At 55.5% G+C, this 24,151-nt stretch overlaps 2 protein-coding genes across 5 annotated transcripts in view; one reads left to right on the forward strand and one right to left on the reverse strand.

Annotated features, from left to right (window-relative positions):
* The window catches only part of POMT2 (protein O-mannosyltransferase 2), a 44,981-nt gene extending 36,588 nt beyond the window's left edge, over positions 1-8,393 (reverse strand). Inside the window, exons 1-2 of the mRNA XM_002719630.5 lie at positions 7,948-8,393; positions 1,138-1,222 (exon numbers count right to left, since the gene is read on the reverse strand). Coding sequence (XP_002719676.1) covers positions 1,138-1,222; positions 7,948-8,393 — 531 coding nt within the window. The remainder of the gene's footprint in view (positions 1-1,137; positions 1,223-7,947) is intronic.
* Positions 8,394-8,489: 96 nt separating this feature from the next.
* GSTZ1 (glutathione S-transferase zeta 1) lies at positions 8,490-17,972 on the forward strand. Of its 4 annotated transcripts, XM_008271992.4 has the most exons (10): positions 8,490-8,630; positions 10,762-10,853; positions 11,416-11,467; positions 13,052-13,119; positions 13,615-13,695; positions 13,991-14,116; positions 15,554-15,632; positions 16,089-16,141; positions 16,818-16,867; positions 17,508-17,972. In XM_008271992.4, exons 2-10 carry the CDS (start codon positions 10,782-10,784, stop codon positions 17,632-17,634), a joined length of 708 nt encoding a protein of 235 aa, XP_008270214.1. In that variant the 5' UTR covers positions 8,490-8,630; positions 10,762-10,781; the 3' UTR covers positions 17,635-17,972. The 4 variants fall into 4 exon arrangements, with proteins under 4 accessions (XP_008270214.1, XP_017204945.1, XP_002719675.1 ...); XM_002719629.5 differs by lacking the exon at positions 10,762-10,853 and having other exon boundaries at positions 8,498-8,630; XM_008271993.4 differs by lacking the exons at positions 8,490-8,630; positions 10,762-10,853 and adding an exon at positions 10,933-11,149.
* Positions 17,973-24,151: the final 6,179 nt, after the last annotated feature.

Raw genomic sequence — 24,151 nt, forward strand, 5'->3', positions numbered from 1 at the left:
CTTTAAAAGAAAATAAAATTAGATAGGTAGAAAAGAAGGTAAAAGGTCCTCTATCCACATTTCTATCAGTGTTAACCAGTTTTAAGTTTCTTTTTTTTTCTTCAAGATTTATTTATTGTTTGAAAGAGTGATAGAGACAGAGAGATCGTCCATCTGCAGATTTATTCCCCAAGTGATCACAACAGCTGGATCTAGGCCAGGCGAAGCTGGGGGACAGGAACTCCATCCTGGTCTTCCTCATGGGTAGCAAAAGCCCAGGGACTTGGGCCATCACCTGCTGCCTCCCAGGCACATAGCAGGAAGCTGGATCAGAAGTGGAGCAGCTAGGACTTGAACTGGCGCTTCCATAGCAGCTTAACTCACTGTGCTGCACACTGGTTCCTGTTAAGTTTCTAGTGTAAGAGATCTTCAGAATTTTAATGGAGAATGTATATTATGAAAAGACTACATGGATTTCAAATATTTTTTGCACTGGGTCTTGAACTGGCATCCATATAGGATGCTGGTGTCCCAGGCAGGGGCTTGACCTGATATGCCACAACACCAGCCTCTCCATGAACTTTCGAAATAACCTTGTGTATCATCTCATAAATATTTATATAAATGTAAGTGTGTATATTTTTATATGCATACTTTTTTTTATAAAAATATTTATTTGAAAGGCAGAATTAGACAGAGGCAAAGACAAAGAGGTCTTCCATCCGTTGATTCACTCCCCCAAATGACTGCAACTGCTGGGGTGGGGCCATGCTGAAGCCAGGTGCTAAGAACTCCATCTGGGTTTCCTACATGGGTGACAGAGACCCAATTTCTTGGGTCATCTTCTGCTGCTTTCCCAGGCACATCAGCAGGGAGCTAGATTAGAAGTTGAGCCCCTGGGACTCGAACTAGCACTCATATGGGATTCCAGCCTCTCAGCCGCTAGCTTAATCTACTGTGCCACAAAGCCAGCCCCTGCACAAGCTTTTATATACACACATAATCCTTTTATTTTCTTAAGATTTATTTATTTTATTTGAAAGAGTTACAGAGATAGAAGGAGAGACATAGAGAGAGCTTCCATCCACTGGACCTGGCTGCAACCCCTTGGAGCCACCACCCCAGATGGGCGAGCGGCCCGCTCGGCGCGCTGCTTACCTTTCCCAGGGGCGGGTGCACGTCAAAGAAGAAGGTGCGGTTGATATAGTAGCTTCCCATTTTTCCAAAGTGAGTCTCATCCCAACTAAAGGAAAAGAGAAAGAGAAACAAGAATTTTTAAATTACCATAAAACTCAAATAGCCTTAATTAAGCATGGTTTAAATTACAGTTACAACCAAAGGCTGTTTCAAGCAATTAATAACAAAGTTTGAATTTAAAAAAAAAAAGCCTTTGACACAAGTGACTTGAGCAAGTTAGGCACCGAGCTGGTTACTGACCTTCAAGAAGACAGATGAGAAAGGTTAGGAAACATCTGCCAACCAGTTACCATAAATTTAAGCTAAATATAGCCTTACTCTGTGTCTTTAGTTTTTATATCTTTTAAAACTATCGCAGAGGCTGGCACTATGGTGTAGTAGGTTAAGCCTCTGCCTTCAGACTGGCGTCCCATATGGGCACTAGTTCACGCTCCTCTTCAGATCCAGCTCCCTGCTAATGCAACTGGGAAAGCAGTGGAAGATGGCCCAAATCCTTGGGTCCCTGTACCAATGTGGGAGACCAGAAAAAGCTCCTGGCTCCTGGCTTCAGATCAGCCCAGCTCCGGCCATTGCGACCATTTGGGAGTGAACCAGTAGATGGAAGACTAGTTTCTCTGTCTTTCGCTCTGCCTATAATTCTACCTCTCAAATAAATAAATAAACTATCCTATTTATTTTTTAAAAGCTTTATTTATTTGAGAGACACAGAGAGACAGAAAGAGAGAGATCTTCCATCTACTGGTTCACTCCCCAGATGGTAGTCAACAGCCAGCACTGAGCCAGGAGCCAGGAGCTGCTTCCAGATCTCCCATGTGGGTGGTGGGGGCCCAAGCACTTGACCCTCTTCTGCTGCTTTCCTAGGCCATTAGCAGAGAGCTGGATCGGAGGTGGAGCAGCCAGGACACATATAGGTATGGTACCTATAGGGGACGCCAACATCGTAGGTGACAGCTTAACCCACTTCACCACCATGCTGGCCCCAACTTTTTATTTATTTTAAAAGTAATATGTTTATAGTAAAGGGCTTATAAGAGTTTTATTCCAAGTCTGGTAACTCCTAGCTCTGAGAATATGTTTGCTATGTGAAAGTACATTACTACATTTGGGGGCTACTGGTCAGCAAGAGCCTTCAATTTTGCTCACAGACCTTGTGTTATGTAATTGCTGGTTTGAGTTAATTAATCTTATTTAGTGAGCTAACAGCTATATAAAAAGTTAAGGTTTTCTTACTAACTGAAGAGTATGTCTAAAACTTATCCATGGACTCTGTGGTGTAGGTGTAAGCAGGTAAAACCACTGATGCCAACATCCCATATGGGCACCAGTTTGTTTCCTATCTGCTGCACTTCTGATCCAGCTCCCTGCTAATGTGCCTGGGAAAGCAGCAGAAGAGGCCCAAGTGCCTAGGCCCCTGCAGCCACATGGGAGACCCAGCAGAAGCTCCTGGCTCCTGGCTTCGGCCTGGCTCAGCCGTAGCTGTTGCTGCCATCTGGAGAGTGAACCAGTGAATGGAAGACCTCTCTCTCTGTGTCACTCTGCCTTTCAAATAAATAAATGTTAAACAAACAAACAAACAAACAAAAACCCTATCTTCACCACCTAAGTTATTTTGCCTCTAATACAGACAGCTATCAGACACCATGTGGTCTTTCTCGTTCCTTCCTTGCTCTTTCCTCCCTCTCTCCTCCCCTCCGCTTCTCCTTTCACTCAGTGGCTCCTGGTTGGGCAGAAGCATCAACTTAATTCTGCACCTGCTGAGCACACTGCTTGACGTGAGCCGACAACACCGGCACAGTGAAGTCCAGGAGAGAGATCACTCCCGAGGAGTGTGACAAACAGCTCTGCGGAAGGAGAGCACGCCAGTTCTGGCTCCATCACACGCACCCCAGGCCTCACCTCTCGTCTACACCAGGAAGGCCATTGCGTCTCTGCCATGCCCCCTCCAGACAACCCACAGAAAGACTCGGCAGCCTGTGCCGCACCTCACATGCTGGGCTCCTTAGACTGCTCCAACTCTGCCTGCAGTTTAGAAGGCTACTTGGAAACCTACTGACTAAGAAGTACGAGGCTTTGCCTCCAAAAGTTTCCCAAGCTAAAGCAGCAGTTTTACTGATATGGCTTGCTTGTGCTGGGACAATCCTCCACAGTTCTCTTGTGCGCCCACAGGGCTTAAGGGTGTGGCAAGCACGCGAGGTCCTGACCCACCTTTACCCAGGCCATTCTCGGGGTTACACTTCCAGCAAACAGCCTTGCGGACAAAGCGGCGCCTCCTCTGGGACAGAGCGCGGCCTTGCTTACTGCCCTGCTGTCAACAGCAGATCCCCAAGCTCAATCTCCTCAGCTGTGCTGTAGCCACTGCCCTGCACACAGCCAGACCCCGGCCTCGCAGGAGAGTCTCCAGGCAACGAACCAAAGCCCATTCGCTGATGCACATCCTGCCTGCTCTAAGGAACAAAGTCGTTCATCTCTGCCCAGGACTGGGTCTTCTGCTGGCATCCATGAAACAGTGACGGGCTAACTTATTAGCCTGCAAGAGGTGAAGATAAAATTCCAGATCCTGAAAGTCTGGGGACAAGCACAGGATGGTGAAAGACATGTAAGTCTGTAAGAAACAGACAAGGGCCCCAGGAGCCGCATGAGGGACTGGACGACTCGTCCCTGGAGTCAGGTAGCAGCCTTTCTTGCCACAGGGCGGACAGTGGGAGTAGTAACCATTCCCACTATCCACCTGTTCAAGAGGCTGCCTGGAGTTGGTGGGGGAGCACTGAAACAGGCTGTCCAGACGCTGCCTTGGTTATGGTTCACTCTCCGCTGGACAAAAGCAGGCAGAGCTGTGCCCCACCAGAGGGGCAGCAAGCTTGACGGCCTGACCGAAAGGCAGTATGGATGTGGCTGCTGAGCCAGGAAGTTTCCAGAGCTTTACTAAACTGTGCAGGAATAAGGACTCTGCTAGTCAATGAAGTCTGAGTAAAATGAACACACAGAAAGACCCTAGTGGGGTTAAGGCCTCAAAAGTAAACATGCCTGCTTACTGGCTCAGGGCCACTCCCTTATGTCCCATGATCCCTCCTCCTCTCCCACCACCTCAGCTGTTTTAAGATGATGAAAGGTGGGGCCAGGGTTTCCATGTCTCCAACGGGGACTAAGGGCCATACACACCCACGCCAGTATGCTGGGGAACTCCAGGGAGGAGAGAGACTCCAACTCAGGGCTCCACTGTCCTCTCCATTCTTCCCAGCCTCCAGGGGGTGGAGGTACTAGGCACTAAGAACTGCAGGGGGAGCCTTAGCGGCACATACAGGCACCAGAAGGACACAGGTCCCCAAGCTCACTCACCCCACATCCAGCGGGGGCCACAGGGGGCAGAAAGCTTCTTCCCGCCTGCTGCATCCAGCACCCTTCACACTCCCCACACACCCCAGCTGGGAAATGGCATCATCCCCAGTGGCTGTCACTACAGCCCTTGTACAAGCCTGTTACCCTCATTAGCTCAAGGGGAGAGAGTACCCAAATTCAAGTGACAGAGTTGGAGCCAAGTTCCCAGTGGGGAAGGAAGCCGTGACCTTCCAGTAGGGTCCTTGGGGCCACATCAATGTACTATCGCTGTCGTTGCCACTGCAGAAAGTAGAGCTGGCGTTGACCCCAAGTGTCAAAGAGGATTATCCCATTCAAGGCCTGCTGCACGCAGAGGTAACCCCGCCCCGCCTAGTGATCCAGGAGAAGTAATACAAATCCCTGCAAGAGGAAGGGAAATCACAGCTTTAAGGACTCATCAGCTGCAGACTTCCTGAGGGGCCATTCACCAGGAAAACTGCGCCACCTGCTGGAAGCAGATAAAAAGTACATCCTTTTAAACGGCAACTATTAATCTACTGAGCTCCTGTTAAAATTAGGTTCCTGATCCACCAACACCTCAGAATTCTCGGGCCTGATATCCCCAGAATGGAGCAGGCCAATTTGAAGTCTACAGAAAATTAGGGAAGGGCTCAACAAGCCTCGCTGGTCTTGTGGGACATTCAAGAGTGCAGCCAGCCTGGCCCTAGAGGCATCTCAGCTTTACAGGAAGTAGCGGCTCCCCCTTTGGGAGAAACTGTCTTCCACCCCAGCACAGCCTGTGGCTCGGCAGAGCCTCTGATTCACGGACGTTTCTCTAAAAGCTTGTGCCTGATGCACAGATAGTAAGGCTAAGTTAAAAGCTGATGGTGTCCACTGAGCAGCAGCAGTCATCCAGCCCCAACGACAGTCCTTGGTGGGCTGAAGTATCAGGTGTGCACGCCACTCGGGAGACTAACTACAGAGATGAGATACCCCTCGCAACAGCTGAGAACTGTGGAAACAAACATGGCCGCCTGCCGATGGGACCGTCTGGATCATTCATGTAGTGCCTGCACTAAGGGCTGCTACGCTGGTAACACTGATTGGAATCAGACTGCTTGCTACCACAGCCACCAGGATCAACAACGCGCCAGGGTGGAAACACATCTAGCGCCAGAGACTGGGCAACGTGAAAGAACTGCTCGCTTCTGAAGCAGAGCCCACGGCAGCTCCCCAGACCCCTGCCAGAGCCTGGCCAGCGGGCCTTGCAGTAACGGAAGACACGCTGCGTGGCACCTGTCCACCCGCTCCTAGGAAACAGACCACAGCAGAGCTGGCTCCCTCCTCCGGTCGGTCACCGGCATTTCACTGGAGCCAATACTTTCTCGGGTTTCCCTGCTGCTGATGCTATTTCGGTCCAGTCATCTGACTCCAGATGTACCACTGTGGCCCTTGAACCTACACTTGGTTTTAGCTTTCCACATGTATCCAGTCTGACAATGATGCGCCTTTTTCTCACGATGGTCCCACATACTGGGCCACTAGCCAAGGCACTGACGGCCACTCCACATTCCCTACCACCTACAGACATGCATATTGCCGCACACTGGACCGTCTCCTCAAAAACCAACTCAACAAGATGGCGGACTCCACCCCTCACCTCCTCCTGCTCCACACCCCCCAGTAAAACAGTTCCATCACCTAATGCAGTCATCCTCAGGAAGTTCCTCTCCTCTTGGCTGCCAGGCAAGCAACAAACAGGAAAAGGGGGTGGGGGGGTTCTATGCACCTGTCTATTCCCTGAAAGAAACCCCGGATCAGCCCCAGAGGGCTGTTCTAGGGGACCAAACCCTAGCTCGGTCACGTGGACTCATCCAGGAGCAGCGGGGCCCCGGAGCATGAAGACAGCGGTCACCTGGTTGTGTGCACTGCTGTTTCAGGTCTCCACAGGAGCCCACACGTGTCGAGGTAGAAGACATGATGACACTGTGGCCATTTCTGCCCCTGGATAAGAGCAGGGGAGAACTGAAGAGAAGGTACAGTTACAACACTGAGTGTGGGGGACACACTAATCACGTGGCAGTGAAAGGAAGCAAAGAACCCCAACCCCAGAGAAGGAACACCCTAGATCCCTGGAAATACAAAGAGAAGGGAGACACCTAGTGCTCACTTGATCCCCCAGGTCCAGCACCAAAGGCCGGCTAACCACCCAATGCTCACTTAAATCAAGTGGCAAGTAGCAGCCTGTTCTGAGTTTGTCACCGCACTAGGAAAACTGAAAAACCCATGTGGATATGGTCTGACTGGAACTGTTCTGATGTGCCTGACGTCACACAACCCCCAGACCTGGGTCACCCCAGCACGTGTGCAAACATGTGGGTCAGCACCAAACGCTACCAGTGTGACGGACAGAAGTCACACCCTTTCCCTGATGTCCTGTACAATGATTGGCAGTGACACTGCCCGTGTGACTTAACCAACCCAATGTAATGATGAGCTAAATTAAATTTAACGGTGATCCAAATAAAATATAACACAGGGCGCCGAGCAGAGCGCTCTGCACCACTTCAGGTAGCAATGCTGGAATGGGCCATGAGACGTCTTCCCGCCGGGCCTACTTGCTGTTTCCCCTGGGAGTCGGGGGTGGTTATTGGCAAAGGCAACGGAGATCAGAGGTCACTCCAAACTCCCATGCACAGGTCATAATGAACACACTGGCCTTAGACTACATCCCAGTTCCCTAAAATAAAAACTCACTGCCCCTCCACGCCAGCTTATTCACAGGTGGCTGAACCCAGAATGCCAGAGGGCATGGTTGAGGTAAATACCATAGGTTGGCCCCACCCTGCTACTTAGAGACCCACTGAGAGTAGCCTTAAATGCTGAGGCGAACTGAACAGATATGGTATCACTCCGTGGCCGAATTAACCATTTTCAAGTAGTTTACCTTTTCCCCCTTCCAGCTGGAGACCATGATCATCTGGGTCGTACCAAATAAAACCTTTCAGAAAACAGATTCCTTCTCACAGGGCAGCCCCCGGCCTGCCTCCTGACACCCTGCTCTATAGGAGGGAGGTGCCCACTAAGAACCTTTCCCCTCTGCTAATGCCTGAAAAGCCTGCAGATTAGGAACTCGGGCCGTGCCAGATCCTGCACCAGGAATTCCCAATTCCCTGGGGAAAGTTCAAAACACCTCTGAAAGCTACCATCTCGGAGGCAGGTGAGACACTCCAGCACAACCTGGGAGGCATGGACACTGCTCCCTTCAATCCTAAGAATCCCACTGCCCCTCCCCACCACCGGGGCAAAATCGTTTTCCCGCGCACACAAACTACACCTCACAGGGGCCAATCTCAGGTTCCCCTCCACCGCCGCCCCGCCCCCTACGCGTCCCCAGGCCAATCAGAGGGCACTTCCGGTTGCCATGGTGACCGTCGAGCTCGTCCAGTCGCTCACCAGATGTGCCGCGGCTCCTCCAGACGGTGGAAGCGGGTGGCGAAGGACAGCAGCGTCACCAGGGCCAGCGGGACCCACCGGCCGACCGCCTCGAAGCGCCACGAGCCCCGGGCAGGCCGTTTGGGGCTTCGCGCCGCCGCCTCAGTACCCGCGGCCCTAGCAGCCTGGGAGGCACTGCGGCCCCTCCGGGGACGCGGCTCGGGCCCGGCCAGGCCTCCGCCCATGGCCGGCGGCATCCTCCCCCTCCTCAGGACCGCCCTCCGGCCCGGAGGCACGCTCGGTCTCGTCAGCCACCCCGCCGAGGAGTCACAGAAGAGCAGCTCGGGGTGCTCTGGGAAGTGTAGTTCCCTCCGCCGGCAGCGGAACGCGGAGCCCCGGGACTTGGGCGGGGCGGACAGCGTGGTCGCCGCCCGGGCCGCTAGGAGGCGGCCAGTGGCGCAGAGCATGTCGGGGCCGGGAGGGCTCAGGGGCCCGCAACTCGCTGCGGCTCCGGGAGTCGGGGCGTGGCCAGGGGGCGGGCCGGGGCCGAGCCCGGAGCGCGGGGAGAGCCCATTCCAGTCCAGCCCTCGCCCTGTCCAGACGGGAGCCGCGGGTCCTGGGCCGTAGTCGTCGACGAGTCCCAGGCGCTAAGTGTCTTGGTCTGGAAGAGGGGTCGCCCGAAGTGTAAGATGCAAGCGGCCAAGGTCTGTGCCACGCCCCTCTGGGGAGACGTTCGCTAGGAAGAGAAAGGGAGATCCCCTGGGGGCGAGGTCAGCGTTAGCCCGCCGCGCTCTGCCCACAGCTCCGGCAACGACTCCCAGCGTACAGTGCGCCGCGCATGCGCGCTGCTGGCTGGCCCTTGTGGTCCCGGGAGTGGCGGGTTCTAGGAGGCGTCCTCGCTCTAGCGCGTGGGGCGGCGTGGATTCGCCGCGTTCTCTGTCGCCTTTTGTCTCCGCCTCCCGGTTAATGCACGGCGCTGCGAGCTCCTCTCTCCCTAGGCGTTTGCATTTTCGGAGCGCACCCAGGAAGCATGGATGCGGCGCTCCAGAGCCGCTGTCTCCGGTGGCACCGGCCTAGAAGCCGGTTACATAAGCGGCCCGGATGAGTCCTGTACGCCCTAAGATTTGCGAGCCCCTGTTGTAGCTCTGAGGAAGGTGGGGCATTGCATCCCGCTGATAATGCCTAGCCCCCACATTTGCAAGTGGAGTTTTGCTCTAATACCGTGTGTAAGAGACGATTTAAAAATAACACCTGCTAGGGTCATCAGAAAGCATATTTGAATTGGAAATAGTCCTTCCAAGAGCACTGCTAAGATGGATACTTTATGCAGGCCTAAATTTGAGCTTTACAAGTACAATAAAGAAAGGGCCAGCACCGTGGCATAGCAGGTAAAGCCACCGGTTCCAGTCCTGGCTGCTCCACTTCTGAGTCAGCTCCCTGCTAATGCACCTGGGAAAGCTGCGGAAAATGGGTCAAGTCCTTGGGCCCCTGCACGCATGTGGGAGACTCAGATGAAGCTCCTGGCTTCGACCATCAGCCTGGCCCAGCCCTGGCTACTGCAGCCAGTTGGGGGTGGGAGGTTTGTGGGGGGTGGGGGAGTGAACCAGCGGATGGAAGATCCCACCCCGCGCCCCACCTCAGCCTCTTTGTGACTGCCTTTCAAATAAAGAATTTTTTTAAAAAAGTACAAAAAGAAACATGATGTGCAGCAGTCCCCCTTTACCTGTGGTTAACTGCAGTCCAAAAATATTAAAAGGAGTATTCTAGAAATTATAAGTTTTAAAATTGTGCACCTTTCTGGGTAGTGTCATGAATGCCTGCGCCACCCTGCTGTGTCCTGCAAAAATATTTATTTGAAAAATAGAGTTACAGGGAGAGAAAGAGAGACCTTCCGTCTGCAGGTTCATTCCCCGAATGACCACAATGACCAGGGCTGGGCCAGGTGGAAGCCAGGAGCCAGGAACAACTTCTAGGTCTCCCACAGGGGTGCAGGGGCCCATCTTCTGCTGCTTTCCCAGGTACATTAGCAGGGAGCTGTATCAGAAGTGGAGCAGCCAGGACTTGAACCAGAGCCTGTATAGGATGATGGTGCTGCAGGCCGTGGCTTAACCAAGTATGCCACAGCACCGGCCCCTATAAATCTTTTTAAATAAACTAAAATAGAGATGTTCCTCGCTTTACAATGGGATTACATCCTGGTAAATCCATTGTAAGTAAACGGAAAAAATACTGTTAAGCTGGAAATTCATTTAGTTTGCCTAAGGTACCAAACATTGTCGCTTACTTAGCCTTGCCTGCCTGTTCCAGAGCCGTGGGTGTGTGCTCAGAACACTTAGATTAGCTATGGTTGGTCAGAGTCATCTACTGCTAAGGCTATCCTGGAGGAGGGTTGAAGACCTCAGCTTCACAGATGGGCACACTGTGCACGTGATGGGATGCGGGAGCACAAAACACAGCATCTGAGAAACGGCTGCCACACGGCTAACCATGGCGTACTAGAGGTTCCTCCTCCTGATCGTGTGGCTGGGAGCTGAGGCTCACGGTGGCAGCCCAGTATTGGGTGAGAGGAGGGGACAGGACAGATTTCCGCTGTGTGTATATCACTTTCACACCGCTGTACCATGCAGGCTCAGACAGAGCCCCTGGGGGCTGCCAGCTTGTGACCTCACGTCCAGGGTGAATGTCAGGTGTTTTATGTGGCCAGCTGAGCATCTGGGAGGAGTAGTGGGTGGGGGGATTGAAGGAGAGGGGCACCAAAGCATTGGAAAACAAAATGGGAATTGCTGGCCTTTGTGCCACTGTTGGAAGGGAACTATGCATCGTTTTTTTTTTTAGGGCAACCCTTTGTTTTACAAATGAGGGAGCTGAAGAGAAAGGAGTGTGTCCAAGCCTACACAGCTGGTTCCTACTCTGGATCCAGACCCCAGGTTTGGCAGCTCCCAGCCCACTCCACCACATAAGCTACTGCCCCAAAGCAGGCCACACTGGCTCCCAGGACACCAAGCCTGTCTGCACCTGGTGCATCAGAAACTGCCTTTGAGTTGGAAAGAGATGCCCTTTCCGACTCGAGTCAAAGTTCGGCTGACGCCTATCCAGCCCTGCGTTCCCATTGGCTCATAGGGTCCACCCCTTCAGGGTCCCTCCCCCAGCCCTGCAGCTCCCTGAGGGGACTGTTCCCTAGGAGGTCAGAGATCACTGGGGCAGCATGATGGAGTCTAGCAAGGTAAGGAAGGCACTCCCAGGCTAGCTGCTGTGCCGGGGGCCACTGGACCTGGGGCACTTGGTACCAGCACCATTTGGAGCTGAGGGACCTCATGTGGCCCTCAGGGCCTCTGACCCAGAGAGCTGAGTCTGGCCCAAATTGCCCAGACAGAGGCCTGAGGAAGGAGGCCTGGCGGGGTGGGAAGAAGACGTGCTGGCTGGTGCCTCCTCCCAGGGGGACCCCACCGAGCCTGGGTTCACGCGCACCCTTGTCCTCTCTCTTGCCAGCCCATCCTCTATTCCTATTTCCGAAGCTCCTGCTCATGGAGAGTTCGAATCGGTAAGAGGTGCAGCTCTGCCACGCTGAGCATCTGGGCAGCATGCAGAAGCCCCAGGGGGTTGAGGGGGCTCCTGGGGTGCCTAGCCCTGAATGGCACTGCACCAGGAAGTGTAATAGGAGGGCGGAGGTGGGAGGAAGTGGATTGTTTCCCCCAGGGACTGCCTGTTTGCCCGACACTGCTCTCCCTTAGCAACTGCGCTTGAAGCAGGCTCACAAAATCCAGAGGTCCCTGGCAACTGGCAGAGGAACAGCTGGCCTCCCGTGGTTCTGTTTGATCTGGCAAGTTAAACAGAATGGGACCAGCGTCCACGGCAGAGGCTTCGGGAAAGCAGAAAGTAGGGCGTCCTGGTTTAGTTCTGGCCCCCCCCCCCTCCCTTGGCCTACCCCAGCCCTTAGCAAGCTCATGGTCATACAGAGGAAGAGCTCGCTGAGCGCTTTCGCACACATGATTCAGTTTACACCTCTGCAGCCTAGAAAGGGAAAACTGAGGCCCAGAGGCCCATGAAGTTAACTTGCCTGGGGCAACACAGCTAGCAAGTGAACGTAATGCGGTTTGAACCCAAGCAGCCTGCCTCCAGAGCCAGGCCCTAAATACACACCCATTCCCTGAGACCCCTTCACCTCTGTCCTGCAGTCACTTGAGACTTGCTGGGATCATTGAGCAAGAGCTGACACCCCTGGCTCTGGGCCGCGGAGCCTCTGCCCTGGCTGAGCCAGAATCCAGAGCAGTAGGAGCGCCAGCCTGCTGTGTCCTCCCCGCCTGTGCCCCAGCCACGTCCACTCTCCAGGGGGAGCGGAGCACCGGCCGAGGAGGAGCCCCGTATTTTCCAGGCCCTCCTCACACTGTGACACACCTCAACTTCCTCCCCTCACTCCTTTGCCCTTACCCAAGGCCAGCCACCAGTGGCCCAGAGCAGGGTGCAGAGGTGAACAAGACACAGCCCTCTATCTCTTGAGGGGAGTGCACAATAATCCATAATGTAGATGGTTAAATGTAAATGATTTGTTGGTTTGTCTCTTTTCCCAGCCTGAGACTCTAGTCCTGTACATTGGCTTAACTTCCTAGCAAAACTAGCTACTAGATATCCAGAGGAAAGCAAAGCATAGCTAGTCCATTAGAGTGTTAATTATTTAACCCTTATCCTCACCCCTGGGGAGAGAAAACCAGCCCCAGAGAGGATATAGGCCATGCAGCGAATTCCTACTTCTGCAAACTTCAGGCAGTCCCAGTTTTTCTCTATCAGGTTACAGGTTCCTAGATACAGGGAAATAGCACAGTAAAAAAAAAAAGACACAGCCCTGCTGTCCAAGGGCCCAGTGTGCCTGAGCACACACCCTTAAAGCACCACCTGGGGGGTGTGAAGGCCACAAGTTCAGGATCAGAGGCAGAGAGAGCCTCAGGCACTGGGGTGGCAGGTGGGGGTGACAAGGAAAGCTGGGGAGCAAATGGTGCCAAGTTGGGCCTTGGCCACACGGCAGGGCAGAGAAAGCTGCCCATTTGCAGCCTCACGTGCCGGGAGGGTGGTCTTCTTGGGAGTGTAGCCAGAGGCTGACCCCAGCTCTGCTGTCTCTGGTCTCTCCCAGCTCTGGTCTTGAAAGGCATCAACTACGAGACGGTGCCCATCGACCTCATAAAGGACGGGGGGCAGCAGGTAAGGAGGCAGTCCCCAGACTGCAGTGTGGGAATCAGAAGCCTTGGAGAGGTGCCAGCAGCGGTGTCTGCTCCCTAGAAGTGAACCTGCTAGCTCGCCCTCATGGGACAAGGCGGCAAGCTGTGCAGTAGTGGGAGCCAGGGGCCTGTCTCTACCAAAGCTTGGGCTCTTCAATGCTTGACCGCAGGAGGGTGGGTCCTTGCCCTGTACTGGGCCCCCTAGCTGGCCGGCGGGGGTAAGAGCCACCTCAGTGACCACCATGTGAGATGCAGGGGGATGGGGGATATACGCAACTAGGCCATTGGGAGGAAGCTGTAGCTCAGCGGCTGGGGGAACTTGGGGTACACAAGGTATTACCCTGGGTGCGGGAGTTAGGGCCTTCCCAGGGAAGGGATGTGTGGATGGGCAGAGGGCCTGGGCTTTTCCTGCTCCGATGGTTCTGCTCAAGCCGGCTCAGACCCTGCCACCCAGCCCACCGCGGACGTGTCTCCACAGTTCTCGGAGGAATTCCGGGCACTGAATCCCATGATGCAAGTGCCGACCCTGAAGATTGATGGACTCATCCTAGGCCAGTCCGTGAGTACAGGGCCTGGGGAAGCACCTGCCGGCTCTTCCCCACCCATGCATTGCCGGGGCACCTAGCACACAGGGGCTCGAGAAGGGGAGAAGGAGGGTGTCGGGGAAGCAAGGAGAGACTTGAGCATTTGGGAACTATGTTCTGCAGGGCGAGATTCAAAAAGACTTCCAGGGCTGGATTTGAGGAGGGCAGGGGGAGGTGGGGAGATGGGGGTGGCACTGGGGGAGGAAGCACTGTCCCTCTGCTGCGGGGATTCCCAGCCCGCTCCCTGCCTCCCTGCGCCCCTCCGGACAGCTGGCCATCATCGAGTACCTGGAGGAGACCCGGCCCACCCCGCGACTCCTGCCTCAGGACCCAAAGAAGAGGGCCAGCGTGCGCATGATCTCTGACCTCATCGCGGGCGGCATCCAGCCCCTGCAGGTGGGGCCCCTGTACACCTCACCCTTGCACACCTCTCACACACTGACTGTGACTGTGGTGAGCCCACAGGGAGGGGTGTGGCTTTGGGGAGGGGGGCAGCAGGAGGACTGAAGGGATACTGGGGGACTTCAACCAAGGTCCTGCGGCGAGAGGCTGGGAATCCCACAAGTCCTCCACCCAGTCGGTCCTCAGCTGCGTTGCAAGGAGCCCAAGGTTCCCAAGGATGCATCTAGAGGGTTGGAGGCGAGGAAAGGACCAGAGTGGCTGGGGAGAGGCTGAGCAGGCGCAGGGCCCGGCGCAGCTCCCTTCCGTGGGCTGTGCGTCACGTACCTCATTCTACTGTGCTCCGCCTTGTGCTTTGTGGCCTCTGCATGTTTTACAAATTGAAGTTCTGTGGCATCCCTGTGCAGAGCAGGTCTATGGCACCGTATTCCTGAGAGCTCAGATGATCACTGGCACCTCTCAGCCACATTCTTAATTAACTTACATACGTTGCTTTTCTAGACATGAGGCTCTTGCACACTTCGTGTAGTGTAAACATAGCTTTTAAACGTGGGTACCTCCAAAGGTGCATGGGAAAAGGAATTAAAAATAAGTTTATTTTCGTGCAAAAATATTTTTGAAATCCATGCCTGGTGTTTTCCTAATAGGCATTTTCCATGGACTTTTCGAAGTACCCCTATATGCTCTGGGAAACCAGAGAACTTCATGGGACTCACCTTATGGCAGTAGTCTGCAAGCGGACCTGCAGTATCTCGGAGTTACGCCTGTGTTGGGGGTCCAGTAGGGTTTCAAACAGTGCATCTGTGCTACCTCCTGGCACCGCAATGATGCAACAGCCCTAGAAAGGTGGAGTGACTTGGCTGAGTCACATGGCTCCGTAGCAGAGCAGGGACCTTGGGCTCCTGGGCCCCCACCCGCTGTGTCATCTTGCTTTTTTTTTTTAACAAAGAAGGTCGGAGCAGAAAGACCTCCGCATTTAACAGGTGAGGAAACCAGTCCAGGTGTAAAAGGCTCTGGGAGTGGCCAGGATGGAATGAGAGCGGAAATCTCTGGAGCCAGTCCTGTGCACCCCACCCCCCTTTCCTCTGACACACTCCCTCTCCTGCAAGAGGTTGTGTAAGGGAGAAACACCGGGGGCAAGGGAAATGGGTCTCAGCCATTTGTGGCCACAGCCACAGCACTGTCCTGTGACCCTGTTCTTGCCCATAGTTGCCAAAGTCCCCCGGCTTTTGGTTGACAGGGGCCATTTGTCGGCCTGCGAAGGTGGCTGGATGGCCACCTTCTTCCACCCTGATGGGAAGAAGGGACTCGAGAAACCTGGGGGAAGGAGTAAGTGTACAGCCAGGGACAGAAGGGACCGACGAGGGGACCTGGCTGATGGCGAGGCCCAGCCAGGCTCCCGGAGCAGTCACAGGTGTTCCTTCGGCCACACAGAACCTGTCTGTCCTGAAGCAAGTGGGAGAGCAGAACCAGCTGCCCTGGGCCCAGAAGGTCATCAGTTCTGGCTTTAAGGGTGAGTCCCCCTCCTGCAAGCAGACCAGGCGGCCTCCCACTGCAGCGCCCGCGCTGAACCGGCCGCCCTTGCTGCTTTGGGCTCGGCATGGGTGAGGGCACGGCTGTCGGGAGACAGTGGGCTGAGCAAGCCTTGGTCAGGCGCTGGCACTTCTGGGGACCTCACGACCTGAGGGCCCTGGCCCTTCAGAGCTGGATGGCCCGATTTCTGCTTCATTGCCCACTCCAGACAGGAAACCGAGGGAGCTGCGGCTGGCCAGTGGCAGGCCTTGTCCACTGTGGGGAGGGGGAGCGGGGGAGGGCAGCTAGGCTGGCGGATCCTGGGGTAACTAGCTCGTCCCCAGACCTGGCTGCCTCATGCCCTGTAGCAGCCATGCGCCAGCCTGACACTCAGAGAGGTCGGGGACCCCTTTGCTTTGCGTGCCCAGCGTGAGGCTGTTCATGTGGCCTCCCACAGCCCTGGAGCAGATCCTGCAGAGCACTGCGGGGAAGTACTGCGTGGGAGATGAGGTAAGCCTGCCCCCACCTGCTCCCAGCAGCCTCCCTCCAAGGCTGGCCTCTGGCTGTCACCCCCTTCCTCTTGGACTCAGCCATTGTCCTCCATCCTCACCCCCAGGGCAGGTGTGGAGCTTCCAGAACAGACACCCGCTGGGGGGACCTGGGGGCGGGCGGGAACCTCTGTGCTTCACAGTTAGCCTCCTGGCAGTCAGCTCATTCCTACCAAGCTGCCTCAAGAGGGAGCGAGTTTCTCTTTCCTGGAGGTGATCAAGCTAGATGGCCACATCTCTGCGTGATGAGCTGGTCCAGGCATCAGCTGAGAGATGAGACCAGATGATGTCGCCATTCCTCCCAGTTCTGAGAGTCTAGGATTCAGGTGCCCTGACTCCTGCAGGCTAAAGCCCTGGACCTGTGGGACTTCTGCTCACTGTTGGAGCCCTTACTACCTGTAATGGCCAAGGCAGTGTTTGGCGAGCACAGGACCGTCCACCAAGCCAATCAAACCTGCTCACTCACAGAGTCGGTTGTCGGGGCTCCTGGAGGGTGGCCTGGGATGAGGCTGGGGATGGGCGAGGAGTGGAAGCAGATGGCAGGGGCCGATGCCCCAGGACAATCGCAGTGGACATACCCAGCCTAGCCAGTGAGGCTGGGGTGCTCACGCTGATGCAAACCCACCCAACTCTCTCAGGTGTCCATGGCTGATCTGTGCTTAGTGCCTCAGGTGGCAAATGCTGAAAGGTAAGGGATGGCCCCACCCTTCTGGCTCCACCCACAGGCCCTTCCCCACCCCATGTTAGCTATTGGAGTAGCCAATCATGTAGACCCTACCCCAGCCAGCGAAGGAGCCCACTGTGCCAGGCCACACCAGCCACCTGGGCCTGGAGGAGACAGGGCAGTAGAAGTCACTGAACTGTCCCTGCCATGCCTCCTGCACCCAGGTGATCCTGTACAGATGGCCCCTGCTCCTGAGAGGAGGTGGCTCACCTGGTGGACACCCAGGAGCACCTGCATGCTGTCCCCAGAGCAGCGAGCTGTACCTCTGCTTTCCTCCATCGGCCCTCAGTAGGGTACCAGTGGAAGGCCTCAGGGTAGGCAGTAGAGCTATGGAAATGCAAGATGTTCCCTGCCCCAAGAAGCTCATCACGCGGGTAGAGAGTACACGTAAATGCCTAGCACTGACCTTACCACAGTCAGTTCTCAGTAGGAACAGCAGGTAACAGAGGCCAGTGACACTGCCCAAGACCTACCCATCCCCAGAGAACTACCTGTGACTAAGGTTCTCCCTGACAGGGCCACCTTCCCCGGCCAGCCCCATGGACCCTGCCCAGCCCTGCCGCTCTGCTCTCTCACTGCTTAAGGGGTTGTTTCTCTGCCACAGGTACAAGGTGGATCTTAGCCCGTACCCTACCATCAACCGCATCAACAAGACGCTGCTGGCCTTGGAGGCCTTCCAAGTGACTCACCCCTGCCGGCAGCCCGATACACCTGCTGAGCTGAGGGCCTAGACCCTGAGCGCTACCCTGCTGGGACAGGGGCCGGGAGGAGGGCATAGGAGCAGAGGCTGGGTGGCCTGGAAAGGCCTAGAAAGGCCTGGAAAGGAGCGAGTCCTAACCAAGGAGGCAGGAGACCAGAACTGTAGCTCTTGACTTTGACCTGTGACCCTGGATCTGCCTTCCTGCTGCCTCAGTCCTATCAGCTGTCAGATGCAGGGAGAGCGGGTGGTCCTGGGGGGTGGGTGGGGGGACTTGGGGGGGAGGTCTTAACCTGCTGTGTCATGGGCAGTGATGAAGACAACCTGAGGATGTGCATTAAAATGCCTGGCGAATTTGCCACGGCACCATGAGGAAGTCTGAGCGCCTCTTCCTTTCCCCTCCGACTGTACCGCACTCTGGAGGATGCCCACACTGAACGTGGTCGTTCAGCTGAAGCCCAGAGTGGGTATTCCACTCGGCAGTTAAACCACCCGTGTCCCGAATCAGAGTGCCTGGGTTCGATTCCTGGCTCTAGTTCCTGACTGCAGCTTCCTGCCAGTGCAGACCCTGGGAAGCAGCGGTGATGGCTCAGGTAACTGAGTCCCTGCCGCCCACATGGGAGACCTGCATTGAGTTCCTGGCCCTTGGCCCAGCCCCACTGCTGCGGACATTTGGGGAGTGAACCAGCGGATGGGAGTGCCCTTGTTCTCTGTCTCAGCGTGTGTGCACCTTTCAAAGGCTGACGCCCTTGCTCGGTTACAACTGAGCTGGGTCCCAGAGATGAACACTGTCCCAGCTGGACTCCACCCCGTGTCTGGAATGCTGGCAAAAGTCTGTCAGCCATTTGCCCACCCTGTGGCAGGCCTGGTCCCTAAATTTAAAGGCCAGGAAGAGCAACAGGCCCCAAAGCTTGCCTGATAGACTCTCGAGAGGACAGAAGAGGCAGCGGGACGACAGCATCCAGTGAGCAGCCGAGTGCCCAGGTGAGGGATGGCGCCGTGGTTCAGGGTCCCACTCCAGCACTGGGCGAAGCGCCCTCTCCACCCAGCCCCTCAGCCCCAGGGGCAACTCCACTGACAGATGGCCCTGGGAACAGGAGGCAGGCTCCCCATGGGCAGCGTGGACAGCTGTTGACCAGGCCACCTGAGGACGCCAGCCAGGTGAGAGTTTTCCATGGGCTTCCCTGGCAGGAGCCAGTTCCTGTGCATGGCAGTGTTCAAGCAGAGGCGTTGGAAGGAGCCTGGTGGCTTCTGGGTGACTTTCCTGACCCATGCCTAGATTACATTTCGCCTGCATGGCTGAGGCTAGACCAGATCAGAGCCCTGTGTGTCTGGTTCAGTTGGAAGCCGCCTTCTCGGCCACGAGTCCCATTTCTCCAGGCCCAGCCCAGGGCACCTCATTCTCTCTCTTCATCCTGGGCTCCTTTGTGGCATGCCTCTTAGATGACCTGGCTTTGGAGCTCTGGAATGACCAGGTGGGCCCCTCTGTCCTCCAGGTCGGTTTGTTCTAGCAAAGGCAGAGGGAAGCGGAGGGCGGTGGCTGAGACTTGACAGTGAAGGAGACCCTGTGATACCTCCTGTCCTGCCCTCTGCCACCGGGCACCCTTTTCCTCAAGGCTGGTATCCAGACGTGCCCACTGGAGGAGGCCCAGTAGCCCTTGACATGACACCGGAGACGAATGTCTGCCAGGAATCATCACCTCCCGATTGCAGACTCTGAAACTAAAGGTGATCAAAACTCCTGTGGGTTCTACAGATAGAACGAGCTCCAGGGAGAGGTGGTGTGTTCCTTCACCCTCAGTGCAGTGTGCCCCTCTGGGCGTGGAGAGGTGGTGGGAGCCGCGGGCAGGCCTCAGGGGCCACACCTGGCCAGCCGGGGTGCTGGGATGCTGCTGTCGCTGTCCAAGGACACAGGTGGCAGCTGTGTCTGCCTCTCACCTGCCTTTGGGAACTCTAATCTGAAAAGATTTCCAGCACTGCTGAGGCCACCAGGCTCCTCCCTGACCTGCCTCTTCCCAGTCTCAACTCCAGGCAATAGAGACATTCAAGAGACCTCTGGGAAGTGAGAGAACTGGATAGAACATCCCCCGCCCCCAGGACCAGGTGCAGAGCCATTGATCACCTGAGGCCACTCCCGTGCCCTGAGTGATGCTGGAGAACAGATCTCGTGAGGGTGTGAACTGGGGTGTCTCCCAGGAGAAAAGCTGGTGGCTGTGCTGCTCTGGCTAGTAAAGGATTGGTCCCTGGTCTCCACTCAGCCCACCGACACGTGTGGAGCCCTCCCCGACACGCCCATGGCTGCGACTCAGGATGGGTGCAGGTGGTTCCGGGAATACAACAGGACCCCCACTGCCACGGAGCTGACTCCTTCCACCTGCTCCTCAGTTTGTAATTGACCAGTTCCAACTCTTCGCACTCAGCCTTGTGGGTCTGTCTCCTGTCTGCTCGTCTGTTCCAGGATGGCTTCCGGGAGTGAGCTGTGTCAGTTCAGCTGGGTCTCTTCCTATCAATGGAGGAGCCTCTCTAACCTGGGATTCCTCCAGCCCTCCTCAAACCAGTGGCAAATGACACAGGACTGCAAGGAGAGCAGGTGAAGAGGTGACACAGCCGTCCTGATCAAACACCACGACAAAAGGCCCCGTCTCTCACTGGTGCATGAGATGCAGCTCATCAACTAATGAGATTCATCTTCTGCATCTTCCCCGAGTCCAGGCTGCTAGTTCAACAGGTGTCTTCCAGTTCATACCAATGTGAAAGCCAGGCCGGGGCCGGGCGGAGGCGGCAGGGGATAAACGCTGTGGCTCTTCCCGTGGATGCACCCGGGATCCCAAGTCCATGACGCCTCCGTGAAGCACCCCCCATTCTTGAGTTCTATGGAGAAATGCAACCAGTGGAGTCTATGGGGGGGGGGGGGGTGTTGAGTTATTTTATGGGGCCAGCCCACGTGATTGTGGAGGCTGCGAAGTGCCCCCAGTCCGCCATCTGCGAGCTGGACACTCCCGCGGCCTGAGAAGAGTGGTTGTCCCGGGTCCAGCAGTGAGGCTGGGGAAGGGGGTCAGTTCTCTCCTCTGCCTTTTGCTCTGTTCAGGCCCTCGGTGGGCTGGATGGTGCCCTCGCCACGCAGGGGAGGGCAGCCTCCTGCGGCCACGGCTCCAGATGCTGATCTCATCATAAGCCCCCGCCGACGGCCAGGGTGCTTGATGTGGGTGCGCTGTGGTCAAGGGGGCACAGAGGACTGACCACCACACCCTCCTTTCTCATCATGTTTCCCCCAAACCCAGACGAGCGCCCTTCCCCACAGACAGGTGTCTAAACCAGAGACGCTCACTGGAGGCCCCTCGCCGGGATCCCTCTGTGCAGCCACTAGAGGGGGACGCGGCCCTTCTGGTTCTCGGCTGTGATGGTTTTAGTTTTAGCCCCATCTCCTGACCTCGAGATGTGTTTGAAAAGGATTATTTTGAATGTTAAAGCCAGAATCTAAGTCATGGGAGCTATCCCCATGGTCCGCAGTGACAGACTGGCCCCAAGCCCCAGGCAGGGAACCATTCTTGCCTCCCCCTCCACCCAGAACCAAGGAGAGGGCCTCAGCTCTCAAGGGCTTGCAGCGACTGCTGGTATCTCCGCAGGGCCCTGGAGACCAGGGCAGAGGAAGCCAGGGAAGCCAGGCAGGTGCCGGCACTCCGTGTGGGCGTTGGTCTGTGCACCACCTCCGATCCAGCTCCCTGCTAATGCACCTGGGCATGCAGTAGGGGATGGCTCACTGGGCCCACGCACCCATGTGGGAGACCCGGCCCGGCCCCAGCCACTGCGGCCATCTAGGGAGTGAACGAGCAGATGGATGACACACCCCCCCCCAACTCTGCCTTTGAAATAATGAAACTGAGGACTGCAAGACAAGGCGGCCCCAGGGGAGCCACCAGTGAGGATCAACTGAGGGATGGAAAAGGGGGGTTCCGGGAAGGGCAGGGAGAGGGGCAGAGGTCCTCTCGGAACGACCACACTCTCCGGACAGGAGGAGCCCTCCCTTTGATCTTGAGGCCTGTGGTTCTGAGCCAGAGAGGCTAATCTCGTGTTTGCAGTCCCGGGGCCCCGTCCCTCAGTGTGGCCGGTGCTCAGTGGTTGGTGGCCCTGCTGATCAGGAGCACACAGACCTCAGGCGAGCATTTGCCAGCTTCAGCCCCACCCGCACAGGGCCCTTTCCTCTAGGGACTTGGGACTGGCTATCTGGGGGACAGGAGAACTTCCTGCTCTGTTCTCAGAGGAGCTCAGCTGTGCTCTAGGGAATGAGAATACAGCATTTCTAAAACGGCCCAGCGTGAGGCATGCAGTTCCCCCAGGCACCTCGCGAGACAGGCTCCTGCCCTACCGTCTTATCCCAGCACCGAGCACCCCGACAGCCTTGCTCCAGAAATGCCTTTTCAATGGGAAGGCGTCCGTTCTGTACAGCCACGGCTGATGGCCACGGCTGGTGGCCCCAGCCTGCCGTCCCAGAGTGTCTGTCTCCTCCCTCTCCCTGGTAATCCCTATTTTGGTACCTCTAGAAGATCACGAAGGAACAGCTATTTCCCCAGGCACACAGACTTTGTCTCTAGGGGTCAGACCAAATGGCTTCAAGACTTATTAATTAAGCGTCTATCAAGGGCTTTAAAAACAACCTCCCCTGAGACTCCAAGTCTGCAAATACGGTCTTGTTTTAGAGACCACAAGGATCAACCAAGCCAGTATGTCTCTGGGCTGCTCTAACACAACACAAGAGACTGGGCAATCTGTAAGGAACAGAATTTATTTTCTCCCAGTTCTGGGGGCCTGTGAAGTCCAAGACCAAGGTACTGGTTGGTTCGGTGTCTGGTGACACCTGACGCTGCGTCCAAGATGGCACCGGCAATGCTGTGCCCTCACAGCAAAAGGGACTGGGGTGGGGTGGGGGCAACAAAAGACCTGGCTGGTTCCCTCAGCCAGTTTTTAAGGCACTAAATCCCATTCATGAAGACACGGCCCTCAAGGGCCTAATTTCACCCTCCTGTCATAGCTTGGATATGGCTTTGAGTCCCCCAGGGGCTCATGTGTTGGAACGTACTTCCCATTGCAAGGTGTTAAGAGGATGGAAACCTAACCCAACTATGGTGCTGGGAGGTGAACCTTTGGGAAGTGGGGAGGATTTGTTGCTTCCTGGCAGCCTTGCAGAGGGACAGACACACGTGCACACAGGTGCTACCTGTCTTGCCCTGTGATACTCCTGTTGCCTTGTGACTCTGCCAACCAGAAGACCACCACCAACAGCAGCCCCTCCATCACGCCCCTCCAGAACTGTGAGCCAAAATAAACCTCACTTCTTCCTAGGTCGCCTGTCTCGCCACTTCACTTTAGTGACATAAAGCTAATACACTTCCTACAGGCCCCACTTACTACTGTTCATTGGGATTTAGCTTCGGCGTGAATTCTGGAGGGAGCACGAACTGAAACCACAGCAGAGATCAGTACCTTTATAGGGGGTCAGTCAAGTCCTCTTCATTCCGTAGCACGCGTCAGATCTGTGAAGGACCTGACCCTGGAGACCACAGGGAGACCTGCCATCACCATCCAGGGTGGGATGGCTACAGTGGATGGAGAACAGATGCTGGGGTGGCCTGGTAATCAGATAACAAGAGTTCCAGCCTGGTGGAAGCAGAAGTCCGGCAATACTTCAGGAGGAAGGTATCAGCGAGCTGCTGCCATCAGGAAATACTTAGGATCGAAGCAAAAACTACAGGATTTGGGGGCGGGCATTATGATGCAGCAGGTTAAGTTGCCACTTGGGATGCCCAGATCCCATACGGAAGTGCCTGGGATCAAGTCTCAGCTCCACTTTTTTTTTTTTAAGATTTATTTGTTTGAAAGGCAGAATTACAGAGGGCGAGACGGTGAGAGATTTTCCATCTGCTGGTTCACTCCCAAAATGGCCCTAAAGGCTGGGACTGGGCAAGGCCAGGCCAAAGTCAGTAGCTTCTTCCAGGTCTCCCACGTGAGTGCAGGAGCCCAAGCTCTTGGACCATCCTCTGCTGCTTTCCCAGGCACATTAGCAGGGAGCTGGATTAGAAGTGGAGCAGCTGGGACTTGAACCAGTGCCTATAAGGGATCCCAACATTGTAAGCGGTGGCTTTACCTGCTAAACCATGACACCAGCACCTCACCTGCACTATCAATCTAGCTTCCTGTCAATGTGCCTGGGAGGCAGCAGATGATGGCCCAAGTACATGGGCCCCTGCCACCAGTGAGAGACCAGGATGGAACTCATGGCTCCTGGCTTCAGGCCAGCTTAGCCCTAGCTACTGCAGGCATCTGGAAAGTCAATCAGCAGATAGAAGGTAACTCTCTGTCATTATGCCTTTCAAATAAATAATCTTTAAAAAATAAGATATTTGGGACTGATGTTATGCTGTAGCAGGTAAAGCCACTGCCTGCAAGTCCCCTGCCACCAACGTTGGAAACTTAGAAGCTTCTAGCTCCTAGCTTCAGCCTGGCCCAGCCCCAGCTGTTGTGGCCATCTGGGAAGTAAACCAGCAGATGGAAGC

This window comes from Oryctolagus cuniculus, chromosome 20, assembly GCF_964237555.1.
Source record: "Oryctolagus cuniculus chromosome 20, mOryCun1.1, whole genome shotgun sequence".
In the NCBI taxonomy this organism is placed as follows: domain Eukaryota; kingdom Metazoa; phylum Chordata; class Mammalia; order Lagomorpha; family Leporidae; genus Oryctolagus; species Oryctolagus cuniculus.